Source organism: Somniosus microcephalus, chromosome 10 (assembly GCF_052327205.1).
Source record: "Somniosus microcephalus isolate GS21.2 chromosome 10, FLI_Smic_1.0, whole genome shotgun sequence".
Taxonomy (NCBI): domain Eukaryota; kingdom Metazoa; phylum Chordata; class Chondrichthyes; order Squaliformes; family Somniosidae; genus Somniosus; species Somniosus microcephalus.
Genome location: NC_140996.1, coordinates 189,941,209 through 189,963,460, shown reverse-complemented (window position 1 = coordinate 189,963,460; position 22,252 = coordinate 189,941,209). Strand labels below are relative to the sequence as shown.

General features: G+C 46.8%; 1 protein-coding gene across 2 annotated transcripts in view; it reads right to left on the bottom strand.

The window, feature by feature from the left end:
* The window catches only part of LOC147111942 (neurobeachin-like), a 1,011,877-nt gene that overhangs the window by 687,476 nt on the left and 302,149 nt on the right, over positions 1-22,252 (bottom strand). For both annotated transcript variants that reach the window (XM_085999351.1, XM_085999350.1), the window contains exons 11-13: positions 6,190-6,298; positions 4,785-4,937; positions 2,721-2,889 (exon numbers count right to left, since the gene is read on the bottom strand). In XM_085999351.1, the coding sequence (XP_085855477.1) occupies positions 2,721-2,889; positions 4,785-4,937; positions 6,190-6,298 (431 nt within the window). The remainder of the gene's footprint in view (positions 1-2,720; positions 2,890-4,784; positions 4,938-6,189; positions 6,299-22,252) is intronic.

Genomic DNA, 22,252 nt, shown 5'->3' with positions numbered 1-22,252 from the left:
AGCTCTAAATGGGTAAGAACTGGTACAAATTCTGTTGAAACAAGAAAGTGCTAACAGCACTAATTTTCTGGGGTAAGATTATTTGAATAATTGTTCACATGTCCAATTTTGAACGAAACACTAGTGAGTGAAAAATTGCATATCAGTGAAACTTAAAGGGGATGTCACAATAGGAGGGCAAAAAGTCAAATAAATTTGCAAAAGCTCAAAAAACCCAACCCATTAGAGATTTGTCAAGGCTGAAGGGGCAAGGGACTAAGTAGCAGCAGACAAAAACGAAGGGAAAGGAAAGGAAACTCAAGGTGCAGGGATGAATCTGAAGGCAAGTGACGGAGCAGCCCAACACCAACCTAGTTTGATGGCTACTTAAGTAGAGGTGGAGCTGCATGAAGTAGTTGAGAGGGCAGTTGTGCCACTTCAGTAAGGTACTAGCATTTATCTTAGTGGTATCAATTAGGCTGCTGTCCCATCTTCCTTTGGGATCATGAGCCTCTGTATGCATTAACTGTCTGTTAAAACAAGGCATGTTCCCCTCCGTTTACAGATGGGGTGTGCAAGTATTAGAATGTGGGCACAGAGCACCACTTGTGTAGCCTGACCTACTTGGAATCTCACCATTTATCCAGTTCTTCCAAACATCTCAGATAGGAGTAGTCCATTTGGAAATCCATTGGTGCCTGTTATGGTGCAGGGGGCAACCATGAAAAAAACGAATTTGCACAAAGGCTCATGAGAACCCAAGTAGCTAGCAGAAAAAAAAATCACAACGATCCAAAAATAAGATGGTTAAGAACTGGTACAAACCGTGCCAGAATGCAAAAGTGCTAATAGCACTCAATTTTCTGGGGGAAGATAACTTACTTTGGTATTACTTTGCCCTTTAAATGAACTGTCGCCTGACTTCTCAGTTCCTCGCAACACTAGTTTACTGAACATGATTTAAATTGGATGTTCTGCATGCCAAATGACAGGAAATTGCATGCAGGATGTTCCCACCTCCAGTTCCATATTTTAATGAAGCTCCCATCTGTTTTGGATGAGCTTCCACCCCTTGCCTCAATGCCCACTGGAAACTTCAACAGTGCACAGAATGGGCAGAGATCAGTTGGGACTCATCTCTGCTCAATTTCATGTTCCTTTACACTCTGTTTGCACCATTGTCCCATTTTGCTCCATTTACTCTTTTCTGATGGTAAATGGTGAGCAATAACATTTGAAACATTTCTGGAGAGTTCAACCAACTGCCCAGAAACATTTTCAAGTTCACTTCACACTAATCAGTTATACTGCTGCCAGTTCGAAACTACCTTGATATGGTCTAAAACCACTTGCCAGAATCCAATTTGGGTGAATTCATACCCAAGTTATATCAAACAATTTGTGTAAGTACAAGGTTATAGTTTCCTATTTAACTTCATTGGAATAGATAGCTTTCACAAACTCATTTTTTTCCAGGTGATGCAATTTTTAGTGCATTTCTTGCACTCAGCCATCAATCTGTCAAGTGCGAATAAATCAATATTATAACAGACTGCAACAATTAATTATATGCAGAAGCAAACAGGGGCTGACAGCTATAACACAACATCCTAATCATGTTCATGTTCAAGTTTTCTTATCTGTCTTCCTGAACAACAACCTGTAATTTATGTAGTGCCTTTAACGTCGTAAAACGTCCCAAGGAGCGTCACAGGAGCATCATCAAACAAAATTTGACACCGAACCACATAAGGAGATATTCGGATAGGTGACCAAAAGCTTGGTCAAAGAGGTAGGTTTTAAGGAGCGTCTTAAAGGAGCAGAGAGAGGTAGACAGGCGCAGAGGTTTAGGGAGGAATTTCCAGAGCTTAAGGCCTAGGCAGCTGAAGGCACAGCCGCCAATGGTGGAGCAATGAAAATTGAGAATGCACAAGAGGCCAGAATTGAAGGAGCGCAGAGATCCCAGAGGGTTGGAGGACGTTACAGAGATAGGGAGGGGTGAGGCCATGGAGGGATTTGAAAACAAGGATGAGAATTTTAAAATTGAGGCGTTGCCGGACTGGGAGTCAATGTAGGTCAGCGAGCACAGGGGTGATGGGTGAACGGGACTTGGTGCGAGTTAGGTTAGAGGCAGAGTTTTGAATGAGCTCAAGTTTACAAAACGTGCAAGGTGGGAGACCGGCCAGAAAAGCATTGGAGTAGTCGAGTCTAGAGGTAACAAAGGCAATGAATAAGGGTTTAATTAACAGTAAAACAGTAACCATGGTAATGCCTAGAAAATGAGGTCTCTAGCATTTTCACTACAAGCACTCCTACTAAATTGATGTAAGTCAGTTCCAACTAGTAAGGATACTAGTAATCCAATTTTTGTGCAAAAAATTCTCATTTCTCATTGCAGAACAGGCTCAAGGGGCTGAATGGCCGACTCCGGTTCCTATGTTCATATTTGAGCAGGTAAAAACTGTTCAATAAATTTTCTATATCAACATATACTTGTGTTTACAGGAAGGTATCTTATAGATGTCAAAGAATACCTTTGATTATGAATAAGGGTCAATCTAAGCTGCATTTTGTAGCTGTTACATTAAGCAGCTATTACAATTTTGAAGCAAATAAGAAAGTGAGATCAAATAAGCTCAAACGTTTGAAACTGTCAATATTAAAATTTTGGAGAAGTAAAGTGAGAAATTTCAGTTAACTGCAATTTTTGTAATATTTAAGAAACTTCATATATTTCTTACCTTGCCCTTTGGAAGATATACCACTGCAATCAGATGGATTAATTACCCAGTAGTAATACTTGAGAGTATGCATTAGTTGCAGTATAGTGCCCACTCTACGGATAGTACTGTAGATAGTAGCAGTCCCAATGAATTCAGCAGACAAATAAGTATAAAGTGAAAGCTGCACCTGGAAGATAAACATAGAAGATAATTTGCCTCATCTGCTAAACAATCTGCAATCTACTTCTACAAATGAAATGTTAACGGAATTAAACAGTTTATACATAAATTCACAGTTATAGTACTAACAGAATTTACCTTCAATTAGAGTTGTGCAAACAGTAAATTATAACCAATTCATCAAAAACCCATGATTATTTTACCACTATTGGCATGGCATTAAATATGGTCAATCACATTCTGTATCACTACTGGGTCAAAGTAAACGTCAATACGTGTTGTCTACTTTTATAAAAATCAATAGTAGATTGATAGGATAGATGTCTAAAAGGCCCAAGTACAGTTACACAACAGACAGATAAAAAGAAAAAAGACTGCAAATCTGATACAAGAACAGAAATACTGGAAACATAAGCAGATCCGTCTGCATCGGAAAGAGAATACATACGAAAATGTTTTGCGCGTAAATTCTTCATCAGATAAACTTCCCACCACTTGTCAAATTAGTACCATATTACTTATTAGGGCAGTGACTGGCAGGGTGGTCTGGAGTGAGAAAAAGCCCAGCCACCAGTTACAGATATCCCTCTCCAAATCACTTCAATGAATCAGGCTATTTAGTCAATCATCAATAGCATCCTCCTCTGTGGAACTGCCTGGCTCAGATATCAGATTTCAGTGACAGAGTGCATTTACAATTCAACAGCAACAACCTACATTTATATAGCGTATTTAATGTAGTCGCAAACAGCTCATTCAAAGTGTGACAATATGAAAGACAAGAGGTTTGTGGTTAGTGGCTCCAATGCTTGATAATGAGCAGGGAATGTTGTTTATATATCCAACAACAACTTGCATTTATATAGTGCCTTTAACGTAATAAAATATCCCAAGATGCTTCACAGGAGCGTAATCAGACAAAAATAAACACTGAGCCAAAGAAGGAGACATTCAATTGAATAAAAGCTTTGTCAAAGGTAGATTTTAAGGCGCATCTTCAAGGAGGAGAGAAAGGTGGAGAGGTTTAGGAAGGGAGTTCCAGAGCTTAGCTTTAAGGCGGCTGAAGGCACAGACGCCAATGGTGGGGTGAAGGAAGTGGGGAGATGGACAAGAGACTAGAGTTGGAGGAATACAGAGTTCTCAGAGTGTTTTTAAGGCTGGGAGAGGTTAGAGAGATAGAGGCCATGGAGGGATTTGAACACAAGGTTGAGAATTCTAAAATCAAGGTGTTCAGGCGCTAGGATGTAGGTCAGCGAGCACAGGGTGAGCGGGATTTGATGTGAATTAGGATGTGGGCAGCAAAGTTTTGGATGAGCTCATGTTTATGGAAGGTGGAATATGGCAGGCCGGCCTGAAAAGCACTGGAGGTAACAATAGCATGACAGACAGGTTTCAGCAGCAGATGGGCTAAGGCAGGGATGGAGACAGGTGATATTATGGTGGTGGAAGAAATTTGCAGATGTTAATTTTCTTTTTAAAATTGAAAAGAGCAGTTAGTATGGAAGAGGGCGTATCACCACTCATTCAATCCCCAGTCTCTACTGACTTACCTGATCTATAATTAGCCTCAGTGTTCACATTTAGGGAGGAGAAAAACCAGGTTGGATTTCTGCTCCTGATCGCTCTCCACCAATCCTGCAGGAAATGTGCATGCGTGAAGTCAGGGAAGGACAGGATGTGGCTTATCCATGATAAGCAGTTGAACAGCCTGCCAACACTCACTGTCATGGCTCACACATGAATGACGGTTAATAGCCAAGGTCTCATACCCCAGCAAATAGTCAATACCTTCATGGAGAGGATGCGAGAGGATTGTGCATAAAATTGGCAAGAAGTAAAAAGGGATAAGAGGAAGCATTACCCTGCGACATACAGGGGTTCCCAATTTTTAAAAAAACATACCTTCGCAGGAGTATGAATCCATATGGCAGGATTAAACAGGATGTGATCACACAACTGTTTTAATAAAGGTGCTCCATGGGTCAAACCATCCAGATATTTAGCAAAGGACAAAAACTGTTCAAGGACAGCTCGTGTTATGTGAACTCTGGATGACTATATGCAAGAGGAAGAGAAATCAGAACACATGGTAAATGATAACTTTCTTTTAAATCATGGCCTTTATCTCCTGAATACACATTTTATACATCGTAATTTTTGAATCGTAGAAATCAAATTAATTTTGGGGAAACTGAAAATTTCCTGCCAGTCATTCAACATAACTACAAAACCTGCTAATTCAAACATACGCATTCAGCTGTAATTATTTAGCTATTATATAAACATGTCAAACTACAGATTTAGCCGGCTATATTTTGAAAAGATTTCATGTTTACTGCAGTATAATGTATCTCTTCCCTTAAGATAAAGAACGGAGCATTGCAAATAGCTATCCCACAACTAAAACATAGGACAAAAAGAAAATACTGCAGATGCTGGAAATCTGAAATAAAAACAGAAAATGCTGGAGATACTCAGCAGGTCAGGCAGCATCTGTGAAGAGAGAAACAGAGTTAACGTTTCAGGACGAAAGGACATCGACCTGAAACGTTAACTCTGTTTCTTTCTTCACAGATGCTGCCTGACCTGCTGAGTATCTCCAGCATTTTCTGTTTTTATTATAAAACATAGGACATATGTTTTTAATTATACAGGAAACTTTGTGCTATCCGGCACCGACGGGACCGAGCTGTTGCCGTTCCCTCAAAACTGCCGGACACGCCAGCGCTGATGTTGAAACATACGGAGATTTTCAGCTCCGTATGAATCAACAAACCCTGTTGCTTAGCAACAGCTTCTAAACAGTCGGCAAGCATCTCTGTAGCGTCTCTAGCTGAAGCTGTTGCTTAGCTACAGACCTTGCAGAGCTTGACTGTTGAGAAAAAAGCAACGAAAAGAGAAAAAAGCAACGAAAAGAAAAAAAACCTAACGAAACAGCTCCTGATTTTTGCCAGTGGCTCGAGCTTGCCGGACATTTAGCCTCCGGATAACACAAAGTTTCCTGTAAATACTAATGAGTTGTAACATACTATTGAATATCCAAACAACTCCCATTATCAAAATAACACATTTCTTTTCATTTAATATTATTCAAAAATACATCAAAACTAGGTCAGCATCCAACCTTTTAAAATAGTTACTCCTGGAAATAATTAACTGTCAAACTTGAAACAATATTATGAAAAAAGGTAAAACATCTTTGTCTACATATCACAAAAGAAAACATTATCCTTTTAACTTAGTATATCAGGTTCAGCCCAACGTATTTTCACCTTCTAAATTAATGTGTTGTGTCTTCATAACTTACCTTTTCTAAGAGGTAGCCAATTACCAAGAATCCTTTACCACCCAACATTTGTTCTTGCATGGCCACTGAGCTCTTCAGCAGGTCAACTAGAAAGGCCAAAAGGGTTGCACTGCACAAAGATATGCCAAAACCAGTTAGAAAGTTAAAAAGAAACACTATTTTTCTTATCAATCTTAAATAGTTCTCCATATGGGCTTGTTATGCGATTGCATGCTTTAAGAACAAAATTACTTAAATTAATTTTAAAGCTTGAAACTCTTAATTGGAGTACATCTGACATTTCTACTTAAAGAATTTAATGTTATACTAAATCCAGAAATTATGCCCACTGTGAACCTCAGGAACAGCAGAAGTGCCAAGTGGAGTTTATATATTTCTGCACTGTGGGAGAAGGCAGCAAGAAAAAGGATTCCATAAGTTACAAATGTTATTTTCACACACCTTTTGACAGGGAGTTCAAAAGCGATATTGGCAGAGGTCTGCGAGCAGTCCACACTTTAAGCCAGATAAAAGTGTGCGACAGAAAAAAAAACCAAAAAAAGAGGGTTGGAAGGAAAACAAGTCAGTTACAGCACAGTCACACCACAGCAGTGTCTCACTATCCCCTAGCACACCAGCAGGTGGTGCTGTTCAAGCTCCCCATGCCCCAGCACACCTGGGAACAGCTGAATTTTTTTTATATAACTGTGTTCTACTAATTTCTCTGCCATACAAGAATCAGAGGAACACAAGTGTAGTACTGTACATACAGTTGTATAGTGGAATGCGCAGATTTGAAGTATGATGTACAGATTTATGGCGCAACAAATTTAAGGTGATGGGCGCTAAATACAATACTTAATTATATGGATATATCTATAACACAACTGGCTCCAATTTTCTTCTGGAGACCTCGAGGAAAACAAACTAAAACAAATTAAGATACAAAATTGTACAAACTGAAGAAACAAGTAGATAGCAATTTATATTTAACTAAAAACAAAACTCCCTCTTCATCTCTAAAGTACCTAGGGGGCGAATTGGGCTTGGTAGTGCCCGTTTTTTGTGTGCTACGAGGCCCCTTAAGGTACCAAAATGGCGTCCGTGGCTCACGCGCACACTTCTGACACGAAGTGCGCCAGACGCCATATTAGTAAAGGGGTTAGCGCCGTGCGCACCTAACGTCCAGCAGCAGTGTGCAGAGCAGGCAGATCATGACATCAGCATGCAATGCTGATTTTTTTTTTCTGCTTTAGGATCTGGGCATCGCTGGCAAGGCCAACATTTATTGCTCATCCCTAGTTACCCTTGAGAAGGTGGTGGTGAGCTGCCTTCTTGAACCGCTGCAATCCGTGTGGTGATGGTACTCCCACAGTGCTGTTAGGTAGGGAGTTCCAGGATTTTGACCCAGCGACGATGAAGGATCGGCGATATACTTCTAAGTCAGGATGGTGTATGACTTGGAGGGGAACTTGGGAGAGGAACTTGGAGGTGGCTGTGTTCCCATGCGCCTGCTGCCCTTGTCCTTCCAGGTGGAAGAGGTCGTGGGTTTGGGAGGTGCTGCCGAAAAAGCCTTGGCAAATTGTTGCAGTGCATCTTGTAGATGGTACACACTGCAGCCACGGTACGCCAGTGGTGGAGGGAGTGAATGTTTAAGGTGGTGGATGGGGTGCAAATCAAGCGGGCTGCTTTGTCCTAGATGGTGTCGAGCTTCTTGAGTGTTCTTGGAGCTGCACTCATCCAGGCAAGTGGAGAGTATTCCACCACACTCCTGACTTGTGCCTTGTAGATGGTGGAAAGGCTTTGGGGAGTCAGGAAGTGAGACACTCACCGCAGAATACCTAGCCTCTGACCTCTTGTTGCCACAGTATTTATGTGGCTGGTCCAGTTAAGTTTCTGGTCAATGGTGACCCCCAGGATGTTGATAGTGGGGGATTCGGCGATGGTAATGCCATTGAATGTCAAGGGGTGGTGGTTAGACTCTCGCTTGTTGGAGATGGTCACTGCCTGGCACTTCTGTGGCGCGAATGTTACCTTCCACTTATCAGCCCAAGCCTGAACGTTGACTAGGTCTTGTTGCATTTGACGCCAGCGCTGCCACTTTGGAACTCCACGCTCTAGCCTACACTCTTAACCTCTGAACATGTGTTCAACGGCATGAAGGAACCTCTCACCAGCACTATTTAAAGGGATCATCAACTACTTACAGGCGATGTTCCTGTTAGTGTGGTCCGGAGGTCCCGCACAGGCTACTCGCCGGCTTTTAAATGGGAAAAAAACATGCATGCACAATAATTTGAATGGGGCGCACAGCTCGTTAAAGGGGCTGTGCACCCAAAAAAAATTAGCAGGAACATTGCTTACAGGATAGTTGCTGGATTATTTCTTCTGGCTATTGCTGCAATTCTACGCACTTTGGGTGCTTTTTCCATACTTGTTGAAAGTTTCAATAATCTTCAAGGAATGGTCTGGCTGGTGCTAAAGTGCATTTTTGGGGACTTTGTGCACCAACCAGTTGCTTCCAGAATTGGGTGGTCTAGTGGAGCTTCCTCTTGGAATTGAGCATGACTGAGAGAATAAGCAGAGGCCACGCAGAGCAGGACAAGCTGATAGAAGAGGGAGGAGGAGGAGGAGAAGGGCTCTCAGTAGGATACCATATTCGCAGAGGGTCTTTAGGGAACAGGTCTGCTGGAAAACAGATTACAGGAGTGCTGTGACACCCTGGTAGCTGCTTTGCACACTGGTAGCCACAGCCATGATGACACCAGTCTGAGCTTCCACTGCAGCACTCAGACGTTGGGTGAATTCTGCAATGGAAGCTGAGACATCAGCAAGCAGACGCTGCATCATGGTTGGCTCCACAGGTGTACTGATGGAGGTGGCCACCCGTTCCATGTTGGAAAGGATGGGCTCCAAGCTCTGCACAAAGCCCTGTGCTAAGTTGGTGCCGGACTCCTCCATGCTCCTTGACATTGAATGCTGGCTTTCTGGCAGGTTTCCCAATGCACCAAGCATTTGGGTGTATACAGCCATCAGCCTTCTTCTGTAGCCTAGCCCATCGAAGTCCTCATCTGAGTCCGCTGCAGCAGAACTATTGTGCGACTTCGCTCTCCGGCGAGCTGGCACATGCGCTCTCCTTTCCAGCTGCCCTGACTGCAGCACACTTGTGCCCGGTGTCTCACCACATGCAGATCCCGCCTCTATGCTGTCTTCTAAGATAAGCACAGTTTCAGTATCTGAGCTGCTGGCTGAGACTGTGAAATCGAGTGACTGTGTGTCTTCATCTTCACTGTCTTCCACCACTGCCTCAGCAGGTTGGGGTTCTTGGGTATCTGAAATGAAAAATGGACAAGGGTTGGGTTGTGGTGAGGGGAGAAGAGAAAGTAAGAATTGCATGCTTACACTATCTGCAGCTTGTAAGTCAGAAGAGAGTTAGGGATGAGGGAGAAGTGGGATGTGAGGAGGAGGATTGGGTATGATTAGGTAGATACTATCATCTTCAATGGCTTCAGCCCCGCTGCTGTCCACTGACTCAGCAATGGCCCTTTCCATAATGGCCAACACTGTCTTCTCCATGGAGGCGCGCCTCACCCCCTCCAGTTAGTTCCTGATGCCTCCAGTTGTGCACCACCTTCTCCTGCGAGAGAGAGGAAAATGTGTCAGTGAGTGCCATGCAATCTGTTTGGGTAATGTGGCTATCATGATTGAATAGCTACCAGTGTGTGCAAGCTGTGAGATGTGGGTGATGCTTGAAGCAGTGCTAAGTGTGTGAGAGTGAGGTGAAGCAAATGAATGTTAGGTATGAGTCCTGATTGACAGAGATTGTTGGAATGTGAGTGATGAGGGTGTGGTGAATCGAGCAGTGGCTGAGGCTAGTGGTGCAGTTGGTAGGATATGGCATTTAAAGATGCATTCACTGACGACCACTCGTGTGAGGTCATTAAACTTCTTTTGCCGCTGCATCCAGGTCATTGGAGCTATACTCCTGGCATTGACCTCCGCACTTATCTGTTCCCACTGCCTTCTCATCATGTGTCTGGAGTGCCTCCTGCCCCACTGCGGATACCACCATCTCCTCCACCAAGACCTCCAGTGAAGCATCTGAAAACCTGGAGGCCCGCTCTCTCCCATGGTCAGCCATTCTTTTCTCTTTCCCAAATCAGGTTCAGTTGCAGAATGACTCCCAGCACCTGCTCCAGCCACAATGGACCTCCCCTTTAAGAGGTGCAGGCTAGCTTGAAGTAGTGCAAGGTACTAACGATATTGGGCCTCCTACTGATGTGTGCAGCCAATGAACAATGCAGGGAGCGTTGGCTGCATGCAGAAATCATTATAATGAGCAAGCAGCACGAAGTTGGCGTGCTGCCTGCTTTCCACTGAACGGGTGTGGTTAATCGCGATTCCAATGCCCATTTAAGGGGATTAACTAATTTAACTCCCCTGGAGTACAATTGGTTTAATGCTGACAATTTCCAATTAAGTACTGTCAGTCTTGCTTCACTCCCAAAGGTTTTTAAATGGTCCTATTGGCAACATATCAGGAGCATTAAAAATGCAAAATAATTTTACATCTAGAAATGCCTTAAGCAAATTTTTAATTACATTATATCAAATTATTAATCAACATCCTTCTCGTCATCAGATAAAATAGATAGGAACATATTTAACCAAAATATTGACCATATAAAGACTTCAATCAAGATAAAGAATAATGGCCTAGAAATTCAGTATAGCCACTTTTGGGGCGCTAAAGTCGGGCAGCCGATAAAGTTTGCGCCCGGCGCAAAGTCGCGCCCCCTTCGCCGATATTCAGTCGCATCGCCCCAAGAGGTTGCTGCTGCGCTAAAACAGGCGATGCACGACTATCTTTAGGCGCTAAGCCGGCGGTGCTGAGCGATACCCCCGAGGCCGGGCGCAGCGCAGGTGCGGCGAGTTCTTGATTGACGGCAGACACTCTGGCGCCGGTCAGCTCTTAAAGGGGGAGGGTCGATTTGTTTGCCTGCCACGCCCTGCACACTGCAGCCCTCAACCTAGGCCTGACCACTTCAGCTTCACCTGTACAACGCCCAGGACTATGGAGGCGGCCAGGGAGAGAGCGCAGCGCTTCAGCGATGGAGACCTGAGGGTGCTGGTTGGCGGAGTGGAGCGCAGGCGCCATGTTTTGTTCCCAGAAGGTGGCAAGAGGCCGCTGTCCAGCGCCTACCGGAAAGCCTGGAGGGAGGTGTCCAACAGGGTGTCTTCCAACAGCGTGGTTGCCAGGACTCCTGTGCAATGCCGGAAGAAGTTCAACGACCTCACTCGGGTTGTCAGGGTGAGTACCCTTTCCAGTGTCCTCCTCATCCTTGCATGTGCACCTCACATTATGGGCAAAGGGACCTGAAAGCCCTAATGGCCAGCCCTCATCCAGCAGCTATGGGACTGGCATGAAAATCAATTGCACATTCAGCACTTTACACACTGTCCAAGCTATTCGACCATGGGAGGCATTGCAGACAAGATCAGGGCTACACACTGTCCAAGCTATTCGACCATGGGAGGCATTGCCGACAAGATCAGGGCTACACACTGTCCAAGCTATTCCACCATGGGAGGCATTGCAGACAAGATCAGGGCTACACACTGTACTTAGAGGCCGTCCTTTCTCTTGCAGGCCAAGGTTGCGCACAACCGGCGCAACCGAACTGACACCGGCAGAGGCCGTCCTGACCTCAAAGAGCTCTCCGACCTCGACCAGCGTGTGGAGCGCATTATGGGAGGCCGGCTGATTGGCCCCGTCGCCAGTGGAGATGCCGACCCTGTTCTGGGCACCAATGGTAAGGGCATCACCTTTTGGACCTCTCTCGTTCCACTTGTGCATCAGATCAGCATCCTTTGCCACTGTCCGACCAATGCGGTGAATGGCACCACTCATGCCTCCCTCGCTGCCGCCCTGTCCTCACTCTAAAGCTACTCTTGCGCCTTCCTGCTTTCAGATGGTGAATCGTCAGGTGAGGAGGCGGGCCCTCAAGCTGCCACTGTCAGCCCTTCGGAAGACGAGGAGGAGGAAGAGGAAGCCGGCCCATCAGTGCCACCCTCAGCCGCGCCAGCCCATGGCGATGTAGGGGACACGTCTTCCCTGGAGGGGAGCCGGGGGGAAGGGTCGGAGGAGAGTGAAGCTCCGGGGCCCAGCGGCCTGCAGCAACGCGGGAGGGGTGGGGAAGCTCGGCAGACTTCTCCCCAGAGGGTGAGTGCGGCCTCCAGTCCTGCGACGGTCAGCGCAGAGGAGGTGCGCCTCCTAGAGGAAATGGCCGTCCAGGCTGAGCGCAGGCACACTGAGCTCATGGCTGCAGTGGCAAGGATGCCTGACTCCATAGAGTCACTGGCAAGGAGTGTGCAGGAATTCGGGGCAGCACAGGCCAGGAGTCTGCAACAATTCAGTGCAGTACAGGCCAGGAGTCTGGAACAATTCAATGCAGCACAGGCCAGGAGTCTGCAGGACATCGCGGCAGCACAGGCCAGGAGTCTGCAGGACTTCGCGGCAGCACAGTCGGCTTCTAGCCAAGTGCTCAGTCGTGCCGTCCATTCACTGGCTGGTGTCATGCGGACACAGACCAGGGCCACACGGGCACTAACTGCTGCCACCCTCGCTGGATCAGCCAGGCATCGCCAGGGCACTCGCCGCGCAGCAGCAGCCCAGTAGTCTGTCCTTCAGCTGTTTGCTGCGCATGCTGCAGTGCTGGCTCGTGCGAGTGCCAATGTGTCAGGCGACCAGCGAGCACCTGCGATCTGCCAGGTTGCCACCATTCCTGCAACCGACACTGCCACTCCGCCATTGCAGCTGCCACGAGCTGCTGGACTGCTGCCGCCCAGCCAGAGTTGGAGCAGTCAGCAGCCGGCCACTCCAATGCCAGAGCTGGTGCAGGCCGACCCCCAAGGGCATCTGCCGTCTCGCCATCTGCCCCTCAGCAGCCTTCCCCCAGCCTTGCTGCAGCCACTGGGCTCCCATTGAGGAGGAGCAGCAGGGCGGGCAGGGGCCAGGCAAGGATGCGCAAGGCATCGCCCTCGCAGGGCAAAAAGTAGAGGTATGCACAAATGCCTGGTGCTTGTTGTAAGGCCTACACTGGTGTCTTTCTTTCTTTTTGTAAGGCCGAGACTGGTGTCTTTCTTTCTTTTTGTAAGGCCGAGACTGGTAGTTTTGTGTTTTTGGAGGGGGCTTCTCCACATGAGCATGTAATGTGGGAAGGGCAGAGGTTTTCAATAAATTCTTGTTGTTAAATTGCAGTGTGCATGGTTTTTTGGTTAAGTCCTGGTTGCCCTGCTCGGCTGAGGGCGTTTGGAGCGGCTACATTCATCTGCTGACATTGGCACAAGCCAGTCCCTGAGAGGGGGCCTAGAACCGACGTTCAATAAGCCGGCGACGGGCAGCCCTTGCACTTTGCGCCTCCCTCCTGTGCTGGTCCTCCTCCTCCTCCTCCTCCTCAGGTGGTCCTCCAATCTGTGGTGGCAGTGGCTGAGTCCTGCGGATAGCCAGGTTGTGCAGCATGCAGCAAACGACCACGAAATGGGAGACTCGCTCCGGCGAATACTGTAGGGCTCCACCAGAACGATCCAGACAGCGGAACCGTTGCTTCAGGACGCCGATTGTTTGTTCGATGATGTTCCTGGTCGCTTGATGGCTCTCGTTGTATCTCTCTTCAGCAGGGGTGCTGGGCGCACGGAGCGGGGTCATCAGCCAGGTACACAAAGGATAGCCTTTGTCCCCGATAAGCCATCCGCGTGGGTGAGGCTGGGCCTGGAACATGTCTGCCACAGAAGTCTGTCGCAGGATGAAGGCATCGTGGCTGCTGCCTGGAAAGCGGGCATTGACAGCTAGGATGAGCTGCCTGTGGTCACACACCAGCTGGACATTCAGCGAATGGTAGCCCTTCCGGTTGCGGTAATCCTCAGCATTCTCCAGAGGTGCCCGCAAAGCCACATGCGTGCAGTCAATGGCGCCCTGCACCATGGGGAAGCCCGCGAATGCTGCAAAGCCCATTGCACGCTGTTGCTGCTTGGCAAGGGCCATGGAGAAGGAGATGAACTGACGTCTCCTTTTGAAAAGGGCATTGGTGACCAGGCGGATGCAGCAATGCACGGCGAACTGGGAGATGTTGGCAATGTCCCCAGTAGCGGCTTGGAAGGAGCCGGTGGCATAGAAGTTGAGAGCCACCGTCACCTTGACTGCCACCGACAGAGACGTCCTGCTCCTCAGCTGTGGCTGCAGATCACCGCCAAGCAGCTGGCAGATCTCTGTGACCACGTCCCTTCTGAATCGCAGCCTCCGAACACACTGCTCCTCAGACATGTTGAGATAGGAGAACTGCTGGCGGTATACCCTGGGTGGGTAAGGCCCCCTTTGCCGACGCCTGTTGCCCCCTCTCCGTCTAGCCAGGGCTGCCACTCTCTCACGGCGTCTGTGAGCCCTTTGGATGTAATTGAGAAAGCCTGCGTTGACACCCATTGCAGCCCCCATAATATGCTGGCAAACAATGAGATGTCAATGAAGGCAAAGACTAGTGGAAATCTGTGGCCTGAAGCCAGAAGTACCTGTCCGAGTGTTGGGCCAAAGCAGAAAGCTATCTACCTTGGTCTCTCTCCAAAGATCCGTTTCGCAAGAGGGAGTGCTGCGAAATGGCAGCCTTTTATATTGCTGGAGGAGTGCCCTTTAATTTGCGCCCCCCGCGCCCCGCATCGGCTGAGCACCGTTCCACTTAACAGTCGCTAGGGGCGCCAGGCGCACAATGGGGCGTTGCCACTGAAGTTCTGGTTGGGGGCGCACAAAGGGCGTTGCACGAGGAAATGACGTCATGATCTGCGCACGCAGCTGAGCGCGCGCAAAGACTTTGCGCCGCCGCTAAATCTCGAGTGAAGTTGGGGCGAGGCGCAGTTCTCGCTGCGCCCGGGCGCTACCCGCCTAGCGCCCGACATCTACTCCTCCTAAGGCGCTAACGGCTGGCGCAACCAACTGAATTTCTAGGCCAATATTTCCAGCCTCAAAACATTGCCTATGAGAAGGAATAAAGACTGGTGATTGTAGAATGGATTGGAATTTGATGCCTCAATTAAAAGCTATTTCTGTAGTAAAGTAGTTTGGTTTTGTTATAGTGGCCCAGAAATTCAGGTCGGAGGCTTCCCGCGGGTGCAAGCCTCCGACCTGCACTTACCTAGCGCGCCGGCCGTTGAGCTGTGGGCCCGCGTGGGATTCTGATCCTGCTCCAACTGCCGGCGCGCAGTGCTTGCGTATCCCAGGGCGCAGTTAGTTCGATGCGTCCCCTGGGATCATGTGGGCCATGGAGAGCCAATGGTAGCAGGGAATGCCCATTCATAAAATTGACAGGAAGAGCTGTCAAAACCATAAATACTATAAGCCCCAAAACATCACTAAAACTTCAAATAAATTTTTTAAAAAACATCACATTTTTAAAATAACTATAAATTACATAAAATAACTATTTTAAACAATAATTTAAATTTTTCAAAAAATTAATTACATTTTCTAACGGGGCTAAAAATAAACTTACCTTTCTTTAAAGTATTTAAAAATAATAAACCTGTGGAAAAAATGTTTTAATTTTAATTAATTCACCACTTACCTTGTTAAAAGCAGGCCTTGCGCCTGCTTTTTACATGTGTAACTCCTGGAGACTTACCCTCCTGGAAAAACTTGGAAAAAAAACGTAAGTTCAATGCGCACGCGCTGCCTCTCCGGCGCACGCGTTCGACCTCTGAACCCCTTCTTTCAAGGGAACGGAAGTTCCGGTTTCCCGCGCATGCGCAGTGCATGCACGAAACCGGCACTTTCGTTGAGCCTACGCGTGAGTACTCAGCTCGTGCTCACGCGTGGGGACCCGAATTTCTGGGCCAATGAAATACTCAAAAATTGTTATAAATCATTATATCATATATGAGTGTCCAACCTTTCTGTCTTCAGAGACAGCTTACTATGGAACCTCACTGGTAACTTATAAAGTTCAAATCCCATTAATTTTCATATAATACAAGCTGCTAATATTAACAGACCATGATGCTCTGATTTAGGATATATCCACCAATGAGGCAATATGCTAAGAACAGCCCTTTCTAAACCTCCAGGTCCACAAAATTCAAACAGGCTAAAGCAACAAGTGAGAAATACAAGCACAAATAGAAATGAGTTGCCTGGGCTTCACAAGCTGATGCCAGGGCTTGCTGCCACAAAGATTGTACTTGGCCCCTAATAGAGCAGTACCGACATTACCAGAAAAGAGGGGCTCTTTTCTCTAAAGAGAAGGCTGAGGAGTGAAGGGGTGGGAGGAAACTCATGTGGAGTATAAATACCAGCATAGGCCTGTTGGGCCGAATGGCCTTTTTCTGTGCTCTAAATTCTATGTAATTAGATGTAGCCATATGTCCGTTTCATAGGATAGCAAAATACTGCGGATGCTGGAAATCCGAAATAACAACAGAAAACGCTGGAAAAACTCAGCAGGCCAGGGCAGCATCCGTGGAGAGACAGAGTTAACGTTTCAGGTCGATGACCCTTCGTCAGAACTGGAAAAAAGCAGGAAATGGAAAGCAGGTTTAGGGGCTGGGAAAAGGGGGAGGGGATGAAAGAACAAAAGGGAAGGTAAGTGATAGGTCCTCAGCAAAGGCCTGAGCTTCATCCCCTTATGCCCCCACCTCAATGAATTTCATGCCGAGCTCTTTTTCCACTGCCTTCTCTTCAGTGTCCACTTCTTTGGCCAGGAGTCTCCCTTTCTTCCGCTTTCAGAATTCTCGTTCTACCTGGACCTCTCCCTCTGGCCTCTTACCCTCTCTAGATCTTTTCATTGCAAACTGCCGCCGTGACTTCGGCCATCTCCATTTCTCTGCTCCCCTCACTCACGCCAACCTACCTCCCTCTGAACTTGCAGCACTCCATTCTCTCAGATCCAACCCCAACATTGTCATTAAACCTGCTGACAAGGGTGGTGCTGTTGTTGTTTGGCGAACTGACCTCTACCTAGCGGAAGCTGAATGGCAACTCTCCGACACCTCCTCCTACCTCCACCTGGACCATGACCCCACTGCCGAACATCAAGCCACCGTTTCCAAGACTGTCACTGACCTCATCTCCTCTGGAGATCTTCCCCCCACGGCCACCAACCTCATAGTTCCCCAACCCCGCACAGCCCGCTTCTACCTCCTTCCCAAGATCCACAAACAGGACTGTCCTGGTAGACCCATCGTTTCAGCCTGTTCTTGCCCCACGGAACTTATCTCTTCCTATCTCGACTCTATTTTTTCTCCCCTTGTCCAGTCTCTTCGCACCTACATCCGCGACTCTTCCGACGCCCGACGCCACTTTAACAGTTTCCAGTTTCCCGTCCCCAACCGCCTCCTTTTCACTATGGACGTACAATCCCTCTACACCTCCATCCCCCACCAGGATGGCCTGAGGGCGCTCCGCTTCTTCCTTGAACAGAGGCCCAACCAGTCCCCATCCACCACCACCCTCCTCCGCCTGGCTGAACTTGTTCTCACATTGAACAACTTCTCCTTTGACTCCACTCATTTCCTCCAAATCAAAGGTGTTGCTATGGGTACCCGCATGGGTCCTAGCTATGCCTGCCTTTTCATGGGATATGTGGAACACTCTTTGTTCCAGTCCTACTCGGGTCCCCTCCCTCACCTCTTTTTCCGGTACATTGGTGGCTGTATCGGTGCCGTCTCCTGTTCTCGCCCTGAACTAGAAAATTTCATTCACTTTGCTTCCAATTTCCACCCTTCCCTCACCTTCACATGGTCCATCTCCGACTCTTCCCTTCCCTTCCTCGACTTCTCCGTCTCCAACTCTGGGGATAGGTTATTGACTAACATTCACAACAAGCCCACTGACTCCCACAGCTACCTGGACTACACTTCCTCCCACCCCGCTTCCTGTAAGGACTCTATTCCATTCTCCCAGTTTCTCCGTCTCAGCCGCATCTGCTCTGACGATTCCATCTTCCACACCAGTGCTTCCGACATGTCTTCCTTTTTCCTCAACCGAGGATTCCCCTCTACTGTGGTTGTCACGGCCCTCGACCATGTCCGTTCTATCTCCCGCACTTCTGCCCTCACCCCTGCCCCTCCCTCCCAGGACCACGATAGAGTTCCCCTTGTCCTCACCTTTCACCCCACCAGCCTCCACATTCAACGGATCATCCTCCGCCATCTCCAGCGTGATCCCACCACCAAACGCATCTTCCCCTCACCTCCCCGTTCAGCATTCCGAAGGCACCGCTCCCTCCGCGACACCCTAGTCCATTCCTCTACCACCCCCAGCACCCCTTCCCCTTCGCCCGGCATCTTCCCGTGCAAGCGCAGGAGATACAACACCTGCCCTTATACCTCCCCCCTTCCCACTGTCCAGGGCCGCAAACACCCCTTCCAGGTGAAACAGCGATTTACTTGTACTTCTTGCAATTTAGTATACTGTATTCGCTGCTCACGATGTGGTCTCCTCTACATTGGGGAGACCAAACGCAGATTGGGTGACCGCTTTGCGGAACACCTCCGTTCAGTCCGTAAGGAGGACCCCGAGCACCCGGTGGCCTATCACTTCAATTCTCCGCTCCATTCCCACTCAGACCTCACCGTCCTCGACCTCTTGCACTGTTCCACGGAGGCTCAGCGTAAGCTCGAGGATCAGCACCTCATCTTTCGATTAGGCACTCTACAGCCCTCTGGACTCAACATAGAGTTCAACAATTTCCACATCATAACCTCGGCCCCTATCACATATATATATATTTTCTACTTTTTTTTTATCCACAATTTTTTTTTCTTCCCTCCCACATGGCAGCTGTCACTCATTCTGCCAGCGCAATTCACACCCCATCTAAAGCCATCCTTTGTTCCTTCACCTGTCCCATTACCACCTCCTCTCGCCTTGAATATCTCTTAATGTCTCTCAATGTCTCTTAATCTCTCCTGCTTTCTATCCTATCACTGACCGATCATAATATGATAGAATTCTTCATTCAGAATTGACTTTCTGAACATGGCGCTGTAAAAATAGCTGAGGTGTCCCTACGGGGAGTAAGCATTCCATTGTACTAGTACATATGGCAAATAAAATTGAATTGAATTAAGTAGTTGACTCAGAGACTAGGGTCCTGAATTAAATAAAGGAAACTATGATGGTCTGAGGCGCGAGTTGGGTAGGATTGATTGGGGAATGTCACTCAAAGGGTTGACGGTGGATAGGCAATGGCACACATTCAAAGACTGCATGGATGAACTACAGAAATTGTTCATCCCAGTTTGGCATAAAAATAAAACAAAAAAGGTGACTCAACTGTGGCTAATAAGGAAAATTAGGGATAGCATAAGATCCAAGGAGAGGACATATAAATTGGCCAGAAAAAGCAGTAAACCTGAGGATTGGGAGCAGTTTAGGATCCAACAAAGGAGGACAAAGGGATTAATTAAAAAGGGGAAAATAGAATATGAGAGTAAGCTTTCAGGGAACATAAAAACTGACTGTAAAAGCTTTTATAGATATGTGAAGAGAAAAAGATTGGTGAAGTCAAACGTAGGTCCCTTGCAGTCAGAATCAGGGGAATTTATAATGGGTAACAAAGAAATGGCAGACCAATGAAATATATATTTTGGTTCTGTCTTCACAAAGGAGGACACAAATAACCTCCCAGAGATGTCGGGGAACATAGGGTCTGATGAAAGGGAGGAACTGAAATAAATCAGTATTTGTAAGGAAATGGTGTTAATGAAATTGATGGGACTGAAGGAAGATAAATCCCCAGGGCCTGATAATCTACATCCTAGGGTACTTAAAGAAGTGGCCCTAGAAATAGTAGATGCATTGCTGCTCATCTTCCAACATTCGATGGAATCTGGAACAGTACCCATGGATTGGAGGGTAGCTAATGTTACCCCACTATTCAAAAAAGGTGGTAGGGAGAAAACGGGGAATTACAGACTGGTAAGCCTGACATCGGTAGTGGGGAAAATGCTAGAGTCCATTATAAAGGATGTAATAGCTGAGCACTTGGAAAACAGTGACAGGATCGGACAAAGTCAACATGGATTTACAAAAGGCAAATCGTGCTTGACTAATCTACTGGAATTTTTTGAGGATGTAACTGGTAAAATAGATAAGGGAGAACCAGTGGATGTGGTGTATCTGGACTTTCAAAAGGCTTTCGATAAGGTCCCGCATAAGAGATTAGCGTGTAAAGTTAAGGCACATGGGATTGGGGGCAAGGTATTGACTTGGATAGAAAACTGGTTGGCAGACAGAAAGCAAAGAGTTGGAATAAACGGGTCTTTTTCCGAGTGGCAGGCAGTGACTAGTGGGGTACCGCAGGGATTGGTCCTTGGACCCCAGCTATTCACAATATATATTAATGATCTAGACGAGGGAACTAGATGTAATATCTCCAAATTTGCAGACGACACAAAGCTGGGTGGGCGTGTGTGCTGTGAGGAGGATGCTGAGAAACTCCAGGATGATTTGGACAGGTTGGGTGATTGGGCAGAAGCATGGCAGATGCAATATAACGTGGATAAATGTGAGGTTATCCACTTTGGTGGCAAAAACAGGAAGGCAGATTATTATCTGAATGGCAATAGATTGGGCGAAGGGGAAGTACAACGAGACCTGGGTGTCCTTGTGCACCAGTCGCTGAAGGTAAGCATGCAGGTGCAGCAGGCGGTTAAGAAGGCAAATGGTATGTTGGCCTTCGTAGCGAGAGGCTTTGAGTACAGGAACAAGGATGTCTTGCTGCAGTTGCACAGGGCCTTGGTGAGACCATATCTTGAGTATTGTGTGCAGTTTTGGTCACCTTATCTGAGGAAGGATGTTCTTGCCATGGAAGGAGTTCAGCGAAGATTCACCAGGCTGATACCTGGGATGGCAGGTATGACGTATGAGGAGAGATTGGATCGATTGGGCTTGTACTCGCTGGAGTTTAGATGAGAGGGGATCTCATTGAAACTTATAAAATTCTGACAGGACTGGACAGACTAGATGCAGGAAGGATGTGTCCGATGGTCGGGGAGTCCAGAACCAGGGGTCACTGTCTAAGGATAAAGGGTATGCCATTTAGGACAGAAATGAGGAGGAATTTCTTCACCCAGAGAGTGGTGAACCTGTGGAATTCTCTACCACAGAAGGTAGTAGAGGCCAATTCATTAAATATATTCAAGAAGGAATTGGATATATTTCTTAAGGCTAAAGGGATCAAGGGGTATTAGGAGAAAGCAGGGACCGGGTACTGAATTTGGATGATCAGCCATGATCACATTGAATGGCGGAGCAGGCTCGAGGGGCCGAATGGCCTACTCCTGCTCCTATCGTCTATGTCTATGTCTATGTCTACCCTTTTGTTCTTTCATCCCCTCCCCCTTTTCCCAGCCCCTAAACCTGCTTTCCATTTCCTGCTTTTTTCCAGTTCTAACGAAAGGTCATCAACCTGAAACGTTAACTCTGTTTCTCTCTCCACGGATGCTGCCCTGGCCTGCTGTTTTTCCAGCATTTTCTGTTGTTATGTCCGTTTCATAGCATTTGATATCGTTTCAAAATAGCTCATTTTGGTTGTAAAAACAAAATCACTAATAAATTGTTCTATCTTAAAATTATTTGATTTGGGGCACAAAGAGGAGTTGGTTGATTTATCATTAGACACACCTTGTTCCACTGATCTAGGTACGTTTCATTATCTAGGGACATGTTCCATGATAAAGGGCAAAGTTCCATCCCTCCAATACTCAGATTTTTATTTTAAAACTAGAAAATGTAATTGTAACAAGAAGATATGTTTTTATGCCACAGATTAATTGCTAAAACTGGTGCAGTTTAAAGAAAATCACAGCAATTTGAGCAGATAGCTATGATTATAATACACACTCACAGCAGTGCTGAAGAGGAAAGATAAAACTCCAAGCATTGGTTCTCAAACGTCTACACAGAGCACTCATCACCAGTCTCTATCTTTAGGTGACATTTAGAAATACATAGAAGTTACAACAAGGAAACAGGCTATTCAGCCCAACCAGTCCCCACTGGCATTCACTCTCCACGCAAGGAAATAATCCTAATGAC